The 12,167-nt window shown below is 53.7% G+C and overlaps 7 protein-coding genes across 7 annotated transcripts; 3 read left to right on the top strand and 4 right to left on the bottom strand.

Annotated features, from left to right (window-relative positions):
• Positions 1-38: 38 nt before the first annotated feature.
• BBK36DRAFT_68326 (amino acid transporter) lies at positions 39-1,890 on the bottom strand (the record flags this gene model as incomplete). Its single annotated transcript, XM_024898508.1, has 5 exons — positions 39-201; positions 276-1,097; positions 1,162-1,346; positions 1,443-1,634; positions 1,708-1,890. 5 exons carry the CDS (start codon positions 1,888-1,890, stop codon positions 39-41), a joined length of 1,545 nt encoding a protein of 514 aa, XP_024745941.1.
• Positions 1,891-2,438: 548 nt separating this feature from the next.
• Positions 2,439-3,734, top strand: BBK36DRAFT_1144629 (hypothetical protein; the record flags this gene model as incomplete). The annotated part of the gene is made up of 6 exons (XM_024893689.1): positions 2,439-2,468; positions 2,567-2,645; positions 2,707-2,816; positions 2,873-2,944; positions 3,020-3,463; positions 3,537-3,734. 6 exons carry the CDS (start codon positions 2,439-2,441, stop codon positions 3,732-3,734), a joined length of 933 nt encoding a protein of 310 aa, XP_024745942.1.
• Positions 3,735-3,820: 86 nt separating this feature from the next.
• BBK36DRAFT_1128542 (hypothetical protein) lies at positions 3,821-5,974 on the bottom strand (the record flags this gene model as incomplete). Its single annotated transcript, XM_024891628.1, has 3 exons — positions 3,821-4,912; positions 4,972-5,142; positions 5,216-5,974. 3 exons carry the CDS (start codon positions 5,972-5,974, stop codon positions 3,821-3,823), a joined length of 2,022 nt encoding a protein of 673 aa, XP_024745943.1.
• An 832-nt stretch (positions 5,975-6,806) lies between these two features.
• On the bottom strand, positions 6,807-7,145 carry BBK36DRAFT_1128740 (hypothetical protein; the record flags this gene model as incomplete). The annotated part of the gene is made up of 1 exon (XM_024891657.1): positions 6,807-7,145. The coding sequence occupies one exon, from the start codon at positions 7,143-7,145 to the stop codon at positions 6,807-6,809; it is 339 nt and encodes a 112-aa protein (XP_024745944.1).
• A 546-nt stretch (positions 7,146-7,691) lies between these two features.
• BBK36DRAFT_1128684 (carbon-nitrogen hydrolase) lies at positions 7,692-8,624 on the top strand (the record flags this gene model as incomplete). Its single annotated transcript, XM_024891647.1, has 1 exon — positions 7,692-8,624. One exon carries the CDS (start codon positions 7,692-7,694, stop codon positions 8,622-8,624), a length of 933 nt encoding a protein of 310 aa, XP_024745945.1.
• A 296-nt stretch (positions 8,625-8,920) lies between these two features.
• On the bottom strand, positions 8,921-9,658 carry BBK36DRAFT_1128940 (hypothetical protein; the record flags this gene model as incomplete). Its single annotated transcript, XM_024891685.1, has 1 exon — positions 8,921-9,658. The coding sequence occupies one exon, from the start codon at positions 9,656-9,658 to the stop codon at positions 8,921-8,923; it is 738 nt and encodes a 245-aa protein (XP_024745946.1).
• Positions 9,659-10,584: 926 nt separating this feature from the next.
• BBK36DRAFT_1184591 (Isy1-like splicing factor) lies at positions 10,585-11,391 on the top strand (the record flags this gene model as incomplete). The annotated part of the gene is made up of 2 exons (XM_024896403.1): positions 10,585-10,587; positions 10,653-11,391. 2 exons carry the CDS (start codon positions 10,585-10,587, stop codon positions 11,382-11,384), a joined length of 735 nt encoding a protein of 244 aa, XP_024745947.1. The 3' UTR covers positions 11,385-11,391.
• Positions 11,392-12,167: the final 776 nt, after the last annotated feature.

Raw genomic sequence — 12,167 nt, forward strand, 5'->3', positions numbered from 1 at the left:
GTTTGGATACAGTACATCGTCTTGCTCATCTTTCTTCATCATGCAGCCCAAGCCCAGAGCCGCTCGAGCAAGTTCTTCGGCTTCCCCTCATACTCAGTAGACTCATCCAACTGCCGCCCAGTGTGAAGATCAATGTCATTGGCGTTGTGCATCTTTGTCTTGTGGAATATCTTCCACCCAAAGAATAGCGTAAAGAAGATGCTGAAGAAAAGGTCATGTTAGCAAGACGAAACAGTGGCGAGAGAGTGAAAGGAGAAAAGGGGGGGAAAACGTACGGTATGCCAACATAGGCCACCACAAACTTTTGCACATCCCAGTGCCCATGGATAAACACACTAAATCCATTAAAGATGATGACAATGATGAAGAATCCCAGGCTGATCCACGAGAGATACGGCTGGAAGAGGCCGCCAAAAGCCAGTTCCTTCTTGCGGTCGATCCCCTGAGCACGGATTGCGCGATCGAAGCCAATGTACGCGAGGCAGATGCTGCACCAGGTAAACAGCGCCGCAGTCGTCACGAGATTGGCAAACCACGAAAACACCTTGGCGCTGTCCGCGCTGACAGCCATGTAGGTGAGCGGCGCGAGAGAACCCGTGGCGAGGACGCAGTAGATGGGCACGCCCCTCTTGGTGCACTTGAGCAAGAACTTGGGCGCCTGGCCACCCTCGGCGAGGGCAAGGAGATACCGGCTGCCGCTGTAGAGGAGGGCGTTTCCAGCCGAGGCGGCAGACATGAGGACGACGGCGTTGATGATGGAGGGAAGGACCTTGATGCCAGCGCGCGTGATGCCAATGACCCACGGCGAGCTGGCAACGCCAGCACCGCCGTTCAGGAGCCGGTCGTCGGTGTAGGGGACGATGACGCCGATGGCGAGCGTTCCGAGGACGTAGAAGAAGATGATGCGCCAGAAGAGGCGGTTCACGGCCTTGGGGATGTTGTGGCGGGGGTTCTCTGTTTCTCCGGCGGCGACGGCAATCATTTCGATGCCGGCGAAGGCGAAGACGGCGTTGACGAGGGCGTTGAAGAGGCCGAGGAAGCGGCCGGTGTCGCCGCCGACAATGTATTCGACCATGGCGCCAGGGTTGTTCCAGTATCTTGAGAACAAGGAGGTGTTAGAGATTACCAGTTGGGGGTGATGGTGTGGGTGTGAGGGCTTACCTGAATCCAAGTCGATCATGAGTTGGGCCGCCTCCCAGGTCAATGACGAGAGAGAGAATGAGGAGACCAACTAGGGCCACAATCTTGACGCAGGAGAAGACGAATTCGACTTCGCCAAAGACTCCGACGTCGATGAGGTTGAAGATGAAGATGAGGACGAGGATGATGGAGATCCATACGGCGGGCTATCCACACTGTTAGCTTGCAAGTTCATACTTACATCTTTTTGAAGTAGGTGTAGGAGCCCCGTTGGTTGAAGGGGGGGTGGCATTGGCACTTACGGAGATGGTGTCATTCCAGAACTGGATGACTGCAGCTGCAGCCGATATTTCTGCGCAGACCGTGATGGCACAGTTATACCACTGGTTCCAGCCGACAGCAAAGCCCAGTGCATCATCAACGAAGCGTGAACAGAACCTTGGTGTAGCACCAGGAAGAGGCAACCAAGTAGTCATTTCTCCCAGACATCGCATCTATCAAAGTCAGGAACATTGCAACGGGATATTGTAATCCAATGGAACATCACAGTGACAAATTGGCACTTACCATAGAAAATATAAAGATACTAGTGATTGAGTAGCCCAACAGCAGCGACAAGGGTCCCGCCTGAGCAAGACCACCACCAATACCCACAAACAGACCTGTTCCAATGGTACCTCCCAGGGCATACATCTGCATCATCCGCCCTTTGAGTTTCCTCTTGACAGTCTCCCTCTCCACCGGGAGCATCACTCCCTCATTTTGAGAGGAGTTGTTGATGGAGCCATGTTCAGACGAGTCGGATGCAGTTGCAATCTTCTTGTCGTCCATTGTATGAGCAAAGATCTGAAAATGAAATGCTTAGTTAATGAGAACCAATTGAAGTTTCCCTGATGAAGCTCCCGTCCGTATTTGAAGTATTCTTAGACCACTTACAAGATCTTTTGAATCCCTGTTGCGGTTATCGCAAGAGCCTCTATCACGAACTTGGACCAGCTGAATTTCCCGACAATGGCCGATAGCTGACCTCAATAAGCCGACATGCAAGCACAACGCTCACACCCGCTAGAAGTCAGCGCTATGGAATCTATTTCCCGATGGCAGGCGGTCTCCAATCCCCGAAAAAAAGAGCAAATCCAAGACCTTTGTCCGGGTATGGCAAATAGAACAGGAGAGAGCTCTTATATGATAAGGAACGCCGCGATGGTGATGAGCCTAGTTTCGTGGCTTGATAGATTTGACCAAGTCTCAAGCAAAACCGAGTTGTCATAGAATTGTTTTTCTATCAGCGCCAAGCCATGACTCCTATACTGCTAGACGACCTGCCTGTAAGTGTCAAACCACCCCCCGGCCAAAGTCTTATCACGCCCACAATACTCTGATATATTTCGTATCAACTGACTGATATGGCCTGATTCTCGTCTAGGTCTGGAACAGGTTGATTCGCTTCGAAGATGTCCACGGGCAGGAGAGATACGGTGAACCTGTAGACGAACAACTCGATAGTCCGTGGTCCTACCAATGATTCCAAAGCGTCGACGAAAGCTGACGGCAGATTTGGTCTAGTTGGTATCGCTTTACACCGTGGCGAGGACGTACATGCCAGGATCCTCCGAACCGATTCAGCACTGGACCTCTCGGCCGCCCTATCAGAGGAGATTGTCCAAGTCAAAAGGGTAAAGCTACAGCTGCCCAACCCCTGGAACCAGCTTTGTCGTTAACGAGGTTTCAGGTGCTCTCGCCACTTAGACCAGAAGAAGCAGGCACAATACGTTGCATCGGCCTCAACTACCGCGAACATGCCGTAAGTTCACAAGCGCAGGAGTTGTCAAGTCCAACATAGCATGGCAGTTCAATGTTACTGAAGCCATCGCAACAGGCCGAGATGAAACTCACCATCCCCAAAACCCCAACCCTCTTCCTCAAGGCCACCGAAACAATCAACCACCCCTCCAGCACCATCACCACCCCCCACTGCCCCGACGCCCACGACTGCCACCTCGACTACGAAGTCGAGCTGGCCGTCGTCATCGGCAGGACCTGCAAGGACGTCCCCGAGGAAGAGGCCATGAGATACGTCCTCGGCTACATGACCGCCAACGACGTCACGGCGCGGACGCACCAGAACGAGGTCTCGCAGTGGGATCGCGGCAAGGGCTTTGACGGATTCGCGCCAATCGGGCCGGCGCTCGTGTCGGCCAGGGTGGTTCCCGACCCGTCGGTGCTGCAGCTGCGGACGGTGCTCAACGGACAGGTGATGCAGCAGGGCGAGGCGAGTGATATGATTTTCACGGTGCCCAAGATTGTGTCGTTTCTCTCCCAGGTAAGAAGCGTTATTCCAGCTTTCGAGCTGTTGAGCTGAGATTATGCGTATCTTCAATACTTACATGTCTCAGGGCTGCACGCTGCAAAAGGGCACCATTATCCTAACCGGGACCCCCTGCGGAATCGGCGTCAGCCGAAACCCCCCCGTCCGTCTCGTCGAGGGGGATGAATTGTTTGTCACAATTAGTCACGGCCTCGGATCGCTGACAAACCCGATTGCATTCAAGCAGCCCGAGGCCAATGGGCATTGCATTGAGGCAAGAGGTTAAGGGGCTATGAGGTTATCACGGGATTGTTAGAACATTGAGAAAGAGATACATAGAAGTTAGCATCAAGATGCCTGCATGTATGTCAATTACTGCCCGATAGGCCCCACATAGCTATCCTCTGCAATATCTGATATCATCTGCTCCCACGTACTAAAGTCCGCCGCGCCAGGAAACGAAAACTGTCCGTCCTCCCAGACAGTCGGCCAGTAGATGGAGCTCATGTCCGAAGACATGGCCGGAGACTCCAAGTCCGGCGGACGCAGTCGCCCACGACCATCGACGGCATTACTCCCTCTCGAGCCGGGCGGTTCGGCCGGGGACCCAGAAGACGGGTAGACACCCGTCAGCGTGCTCCTCGAGTCCCTCGCCTTTGCAATACACAGCTCAATGACCTTGAGCTCCGCCATTCCAAACTCGTTCAGCCAAAGGTCTCGATGCATGTTCTCGCAGTATGCTTCCAGGTCTTCCAATATGGCACCCGCCTGTGTCGAATGGGGGTTCTTCACGGCAATGATTCCCAGGATCATGGCGCTGTTGAAGAGATTGTGCGCTCCGAAAGCCCATCGCAGATTGTCCGCCGTCGAGTTATTCATTGTGCGAAGTCGAATTTTCAAATCAGACAGCGCCGAGGACATGCACGCCTCGTGGCTGGTTCGGAATCGATCCGTGATGGACTCCCGCAGCAAGAAAGGCCGATGGAGGATGATTCTGGCAAAGTGAAATGATGTATGTAGGTAGAGTCGGTGCCAGGGCAGGAATTTGAGAACCTCATCCCCTGAGATATCCGGGTTGTCCAGGCGGAAGTAGGGTGGCAGCTGCTCGCTCCACGTGACCAAGTCGGCGTCGAGCTGAAGAACAGCTTCGTAGCTGGCCCTTTCCAGCCCGAAGCACTTCTCCTGAATCTTGCCAATGACTTTGGCAAGCCGGTAGAGCAGGAATGACAACACGCTTGGCGTTGGCATGTTTAGCGGCTGGGGGGCAACGCAGGCAGCTTCTTCCTCCCCCATGTCGTCCAACCAGACGTTTTCAGCCTCGTGCGTGAGGCAAAACTCGTCGTTGATGGCATATGGCCGGCCCAACGCGAGGGATATCATGCGGTCAATGGCGTATATGTGGCTCCAGAGCCGCCTCCGCTGCTCGGTGGCTTTCCGCGACATTCGCCATCTCTCACCGTCAACCTATGGCGTGTAAGCGATTTATGTAGTGTTCAACAGATATAGAACCCTGCAGCACTTACGTGCATCCCCTGGGCTTGTCCCATCCGTGACGCGAATCCAATCGTCAGCCACGACTCCGAAACCCGTCGCGTGTGGAGGAGATATCGTGTGACGAGTAGTCCAGCCCGCACAATATCTGTGCTTTCTCCGTAGAATGATGGAGCAATGACAATTGCTCTTCTGGCAGCCCACTTTAGGACGATACTATGTTAGCCGTTGCCTATACGTATTCACTCGTACATCAAAGAGCTGGTGAATACATACGTAGAATCGTAGAGACGCCTCTTCCCGCTCTCGCTGCACATCCAGCGTCAATCGCGGTGGTGCATCAAGCAACACCCCAAATGCCAAAATGATGAACAAGAGCCCCAACCAACGAAGATCAACATTGGCCAAGTCATCGAATCCAAATCGTCTCCCCCAAAACTCGTCATAGCTGCTCCTAAACGTCGCCTCGTGAACTGCATCCAAAGACCAGTTCACCTCTGCCAGGAAGATGTTGACCAAACGATCAACTGTGGACTTTTGACGTGGTAAAAGCCCGAGAAGGTCCCAAACCTGGGCAAACGAACTTGATTCGTCCCGAAAAGACTGCAGTGTATCTCGACCTCGTGATATTCCTGATGGTAGGTCTTGGCCCTCTTCACTCAATATCCTGGCTGCCACTTGATGTCCAAAGTAGGAAGACCCGTAGAAAGCCCTCGACCCCCTGTTTGCAAACAACGACCCCAATCTCGGACTCATGGGCGGCTGAATGACTCTCCTGGGCCTCGGGGACAAGGAAGCACAAGGCTGACCGACAGCCACGGTCTGCGGCGTCTCAGAAGCCTTGGTCACTCCATTGGCCGCCGTGGAGTCGCCGCAAAGGTGAGCAACTCCACGCTGTAAGCAGCGGTTGCACGGCTGGTTCCGATCGCACTTTTGCTTCCTCAGGTGGCACTGCGTGCACGAGGTGGGCTTCCGGCCTCGTCTGCTGCCTCTGCTGGCCGGCTTTCTTGGTTGGACTACTATAGAGTCCGACATGTTGAGATCGGGATTTTTTCCTCCACCGTTCACACGGACGACTCGGGCCCGGGGAAAGAGGCTGTGATAACGAACAAAGGGCAGTTGTCGGCAATTAGAAATACTCGATGGCGTGTTTGGTGTGGAGGAAGGATGAGCAGTCGTGATGCTTCCAGGGGAATTTGCCGATATGTATAGTATCAGTCTATGGCCCAGCCGGCCGGTGTTCTAAATCTTGGGGAATCTGGGGAAGACTCCGATGGATCTCGGGACAAGACGTCGCCAAAATGTTCAGCTGAGGCTCTGACGAGTCAGGGCGTTTGGGGAAATTCAACGCCTTTCCGGGCCTCCGCAAGGCTGGATAGACAAGGAAAGGAGAATTGCGGAGAAAAAGGCTGGCTCCATATGGATAGAGCGCCCTCCGTTTTCAGCTAGACCACGGTAAGACGTTAGTATTTATGTCAAAATCATTCAATTGTCGCTGTCATAAGAGATTCATACACGCTTTCACCAGATACTGGCGAGAGAGGTTGACAACGGTGGTGAGGGAAGAGGGCTGGACAGACTCGAAGGGGCTTGCCTGCTATTTCTTAGGAGCAGACAAGCCAAGTCATACGTGGAATATAATTCTGCGAGCCCATTTCCGTAATGGGGCCCCCTTGGATGACAAACTATCGTTCGGGCGACTATAAGCTCCTGATTCCATGAATCCATTCGCCAACGTTGAACCCATGTAACCACTATCAACCTGTGCGGCACATGCACTACCGATATCTGCCGTTGCGACACGAGATTTGATCCATGCAAAACCTCCTCGACTCCTCCCGACTCAACCCCGACGCAATTCCCACCTCTATGCGCCATGACCGCTGCAAGTGACAAACATCAAGCATCCTCCCTCCGAGGACCACGGCCCGTGCTCCATGCCCGGGTTGCGGTATGCATACATGCCCTTGTAAAACGTCTGGCCCAGCGTCTTGTCCGTGAGATCGCCCTCGACAATGTAGATCTCCTCGATGAATGTGTGCACAAAGGGACTTGAGCTGGGGTTTGCGGCGCCGGGTTGCCATCGTTGGAGGAGTGTCTTGCGGCCTGTTGATTTGTCCTCGTTGAGAATCAACTCCTCGATGCCGGGCGTGGTTTGCTGCCAGGCGGAGCGCGTTGTCGGGTCATGGAATTCCAATTGCTCCATTATGGGGTAGGTGAGTGATGAATGGTCGTTGGGCTTCGATTGATTGTATTAATTTAGATGCAGAGGTACAAGTATGGAAATACCTTGTGTACGTTCAAAATCCTCAAGAGTTATTCGGTCGTGTGACTGTTCTCCAACCCGGACGCTTAGTGAAGCATCAACAGCCACCTTTTATCACCAGGTAACTAAGAGCAGAGGCGGAGTGGAACCGGCGCTGTCGGGAAATGGGAATAAGCCGACGACGGTGAGCATGCGGGCGCTGGTGACCAACATCTGGATTGAGCAAGACGCTTACACCAGAATGATGCGGAACACTGACGAGCAATGTGTAGGTGAGGAAAACGCCGAAAAGCCGACAGATATCAGGCGCTCTATTCATCGGCCTCATTGACAGCTTCAATTTAGTTGTCAATTGCATTCCCCAGCCAAACACGGTGAACTTGAAGTTATTCGTCTCAACTGGACCCTTACCCTTGACTCCTCGTCATCTACCTCCTCGAAGACTTCCACCCATTCAAGGCCATATCTAATATCCGTGCTTTCACAATGGCGTCCGTTGCAGGCACCATACTAAAGAAGCCCGTCAAAATTGCCCTCGTGCAACTCCTGTCCGGCTCTGACAAGGCCGTGAATCTCAAGCACGCGGCCTCACAAGTGGCAAAAGCCGCTGCAGGAGGATCCAAGATTGTTGTTCTCCCAGAATGCTTCAACTCGCCCTACGGCACCGCCTATTTCCCCAAATACGCCGAGCCTCTCCTACCTCTGCCTCCAATCAGAGAACAAGCTCCCTCCTATTTCGCCTTGTCGGCGATGGCAGCAGAGAATAACGTCTATCTCATCGGGGGCTCCATTCCAGAACTCGATCCTTCCACAAGCAAGATTTACAACACTTGTCTCATCTTCGGACCCAATGGTGCCTTGCTGTCGATACATCGCAAAACGCATCTGTTCGACGTCAACATCCCAGGCAAGGTCTCCATGAGAGAATCCGACGTTCTCAGCCCAGGCAACAAGGTCACATTGGTCGACTTCTCCGAATATAGAAAAGTTGCCGTTGGCATTTGCTACGATATCCGGTTCCCTGAGATCGCGGCCATTGCGGCTCGCAAGGGAGCTTTCGCCTTGATCTACCCCGGTGCGTTCAACCTCGTCACGGGTGCTCTTCACTGGAAGCTGTTGGCACAGGCTCGAGCCGTCGACAACCAGATTTACGTGGGAATGTGTAGTCCTGCGCGGAACCTGGACTCTACGTATCATGCATGGGGTCACAGCATGATTCTCGATCCCATGGCTGCCGTGTTGGCGGAGGCTGAGGAGGGAGAGGCTATTGTTGAGAGCGAGCTGGACGAGGATAAGATTCTGGAAACGCGTAGGAACATTCCTTTGGAGACGCAGAGGAGGTTTGACGTATATCCTGATGTGAGCCAGGGTCAAGTGACGTACGAGGATCCGGATCTCCTGGGTCAGATTCGCAATTAGAAGTTGTATGTTTATGCTATGTACTACCAATATCATCAATCACGTCCAGAATAGGTCGAGGATTCACTCACTCTGGAACTGACTCCCCTTTCTGTCTAGTACGTCGTCGCCTACATGACTGCCTTGTGGATCATGTCTCTTCACCAGAGTACTCACTACCCGTCGATGGAAACGTGCACACGATATTTCCATCATGCAAATTCCAAACAGAGTATATCCGCGTTCTATCTCCAGTCGTCTAGTCTACCCTGAGCTCTATTGCTGTCACAACAATCCCAACAAATCAATCCATCAGTCTAACTGTCCAAGCCGTCCTTGGCCTGCGCATAAGCCTCTTCGACCATCTCCTTATCCTCGTCACCAGGCAGCCTGACAACACCACTCCTCGTAAGCCCACGATACTTTTCCTCCTCAACCTTGCCCAAAGTGCTCTTCGCCAGCTTCCCGCCGTTCAGACCATAAAACTCCTGGAAAGACATAATCATGGGCCTCCACTTGTCGGGGTCGATGCGGTTGGCATGTCCCGGCATGCGAATCGAATCCACAACATGAGTCCTCAAGACCTTGAGCTCAACTGCCAAAACCACGCCCTTGAGATCAGGAAAGTCCTTCATCGTCTGGTGAGCCTCGGCCAGCTCGCACTCCATCTGCACGGGACACTCCAGGATCCGTCTCGGACGCACGAGATGCGACTTTTGCGGCGTGAGCTCCGCACGCGACCATTTGTCCTTAACGTAGGAGTAGCCTCGGTCCAGCTTTGACGCGGAGACGACTTCGGTGCCGGTCGTGTCGGCGAGGAGGTTGACGTGGCGGGCCATGGTGTCGTCGGGGAGGTTGACAACGCACTGGCCGGTGCGGAGGATGTTTTGCGGCGTCTTGCTCTCGGCGGCGAAGCCGAGGATGCAGCGGTGGCCGAGCCAGAAGGCGGAGGAGATGGCGCAGAGGTTGTCGGAGCCGTCTTCGTTTTCGGAGGAGACGAGGACGACGGGGGTGCCCCAGTAGAGGATGGCGGGGGAGATGACGGAGTGCGACATGTTTGGAGATGGGCCTGTGATGTTTGGAATCTGATGCTAGGAAGAGGGAGATGGTGGGAATGGTAGTGCTTGGATGTAAGTGTAGGTGCGACTTGAAGTCTGTTGTCTTATGCTGTTGCTCGACTGTCTTGGTAGTTTGTGGGTGGAATCATTGTCGAAAGCGCGAAGAATGGCATCCTCTTATAGCCATCTTGCCACTGCTGGTCCACGATCTAATTCAACATCTGTCAACATATACGAGTCTTGCTGAGTATTGCTTTGAATGCTGAAATCGGTCGTCTCACCTCCGTGTCCGGCTCTCACCTCTGAATTGGCCATATCCAGAGCAATGCGCTCCGTAGTGGGGCAACGGCCGATGCAACTCCGGACTTTGTGGCATATTGATCACTTGCGGAAATCCTAGTCTCAAGGGCCGGTCCAGTTGTCGTCGGCGGAATTGGATCAGGAACCAAGTCTCACTGTGACTCAGCGGCGTTGAATACAATGGTCATTATTCCATATGCGTTGCTCGCGTATCGCTTCAGTACCTACAGATAGACCATCCACGCCGGGGATCTTTTGCTTGCTCGGGAGCGAACATGATATCGCAGGAAATCCACATAAGGTACACCCCGGTGTGACAAAAGAGCCTGTGTCCAATCAGTGCAGTTCCTTTGGGATTTCAAGGTGTTGATATAGAAAGCAACAGCGGCAACGCCGCGGAAATACGTCAATCGGGTTCTATTGCTACATGTAGTTATTGAAGGACTTTCTGTCGTGAGACCGAAAAATGTGGCTCAATTGTGGCTAGTGTGCACACCAGCCACAGTAGCTTTTGGCGAGGCTGCAGATGTGCAAGGCCAAACTTCCCAAAGTCGAGCTTCCACCAGTCAAGCAATCCATCACCAGCTTCACCTTGCCCTGACTCCCGAGCCCCCACCGTCAAGATGGTGAGTTGTCATGAAATGGCTTGGCACAACTCTCAATGTATGCAACTACTCATATCTTTCAACAGGCTCGAAACTCGGAAAAGGCCCAGTCCATGCTCTTTCGCTTCCGCGAAGCCCAAGCAGCAGACCTAGGCATCATCGACGCCGGCCGAACGCGCCGCCCCAAGATCATCACCGAAGTTGACTCGATCCCCGCATGCGAAAGATGGCGCGGCCAAGTCCTCAAGGAGATCTCGCGCAAGGTCTCGAGGATCCAGGACCCCGTGCTGAGCGACTACCAGATCCGCGACCTCAACGACGAGATCAACAAGCTGATGCGCGAGAAACACATGTGGGAGGTGCAGATACGGAATTTAGGCGGGCCAAACTACATGAGGGGAGGGGGGAAGATGTACGACGAGCAGGGGAGGGAGATACCGGGGGGTGGGAAGGGCTACAAGTACTTTGGACGGGCGAGGGAGCTGCCTGGCGTCAAGGAGCTGTTTGAGGCGGCGGCTGCGAAGAAGCATGAAGACAAACCGCTCGAAACCAGCAAAGACCTGAGGAAGATTGTGGATGCGGCGTACTACGGCTACGCTCCGGGCGAGGAGGACGACGCGCTGCTGGAATACGAAGCGCAAAAGGAGAGGGAGGCAGCAGCAAATCTTCTGAAGTCGGGGCCTCAGGGCGTACCCGATGGCTGGGAACCGTTACCTGGGGACAGCGGGGATGGCAATGGATGGGCGTTGCCGACGATGGAGGAGGTCCAGATGGAGCTTTTGGAGCGGAGGAGGCGGAAGCTTCTCGATCAGCTATGAGACACATGAGCACCTGCACGATCTGGAATCACGACGGACTGCCCACGAGTCGAAAAGACTATGAGACCTCAAACACGAAGCAAGGCGACGTGATGGCATTCAATGCCTGGGAAAGCCTCACTGGCCCTCTGACGATCTGAATGCCATGCGCCGAGAACGCATCGCGTCTCTCTGGCGATTCAGTGCCCGTTTCCTCAGCTAGCTGGCAATCTCGGCAGGACCCCAATGAGGAAGAAGAGCAGTGCAACGACTCTGAGCTATAAGATGGGAAGCCGATTCGATGTTGTGGACATGACAAGGAAGGCGAATGCCGGGCATGTTCTTCTCAAGCATTGTTATTGCGATATATGGGCGAATTTGATGGCGTTTATTTAGGAAATGGGTGTCGCTGCATTTTGGGCTCAGTTTCGGTTGACAGCTTGTCCAGCGGAAGGAGTATCGACGTACCTCCGTTTATATAACATCGTTGGGATAAAGGGTTCAAACTTCTAAATATGTATGCCGTGCTTCCTCCGTATCATCTACAACTCCGTTCGCTGTGAATGGCCCTTTGCTCGCACAGAGCACTGGGCTACTCTACCATAGGCCGCTGCCAAGTCCAAATACATGCAGAGTGTCCGCCAGAACAAGCAAACAACCAAGGCTGACGCGTACAGGTACGTGCAGACAAGGTGTCCGTGTTTGTGCAGCGGCTGGCCTGGTCCTGGCGAGACGAGCTGTTGACTCGAAATCGACCGCCTCGGCAGAGGTCTTAGATGGCCTAATAAGGTGTCGCAGTTGCGT

This window comes from Trichoderma citrinoviride, assembly GCF_003025115.1.
Source record: "Trichoderma citrinoviride strain TUCIM 6016 unplaced genomic scaffold BBK36scaffold_16, whole genome shotgun sequence".
Lineage (NCBI taxonomy): Eukaryota > Fungi > Ascomycota > Sordariomycetes > Hypocreales > Hypocreaceae > Trichoderma > Trichoderma citrinoviride.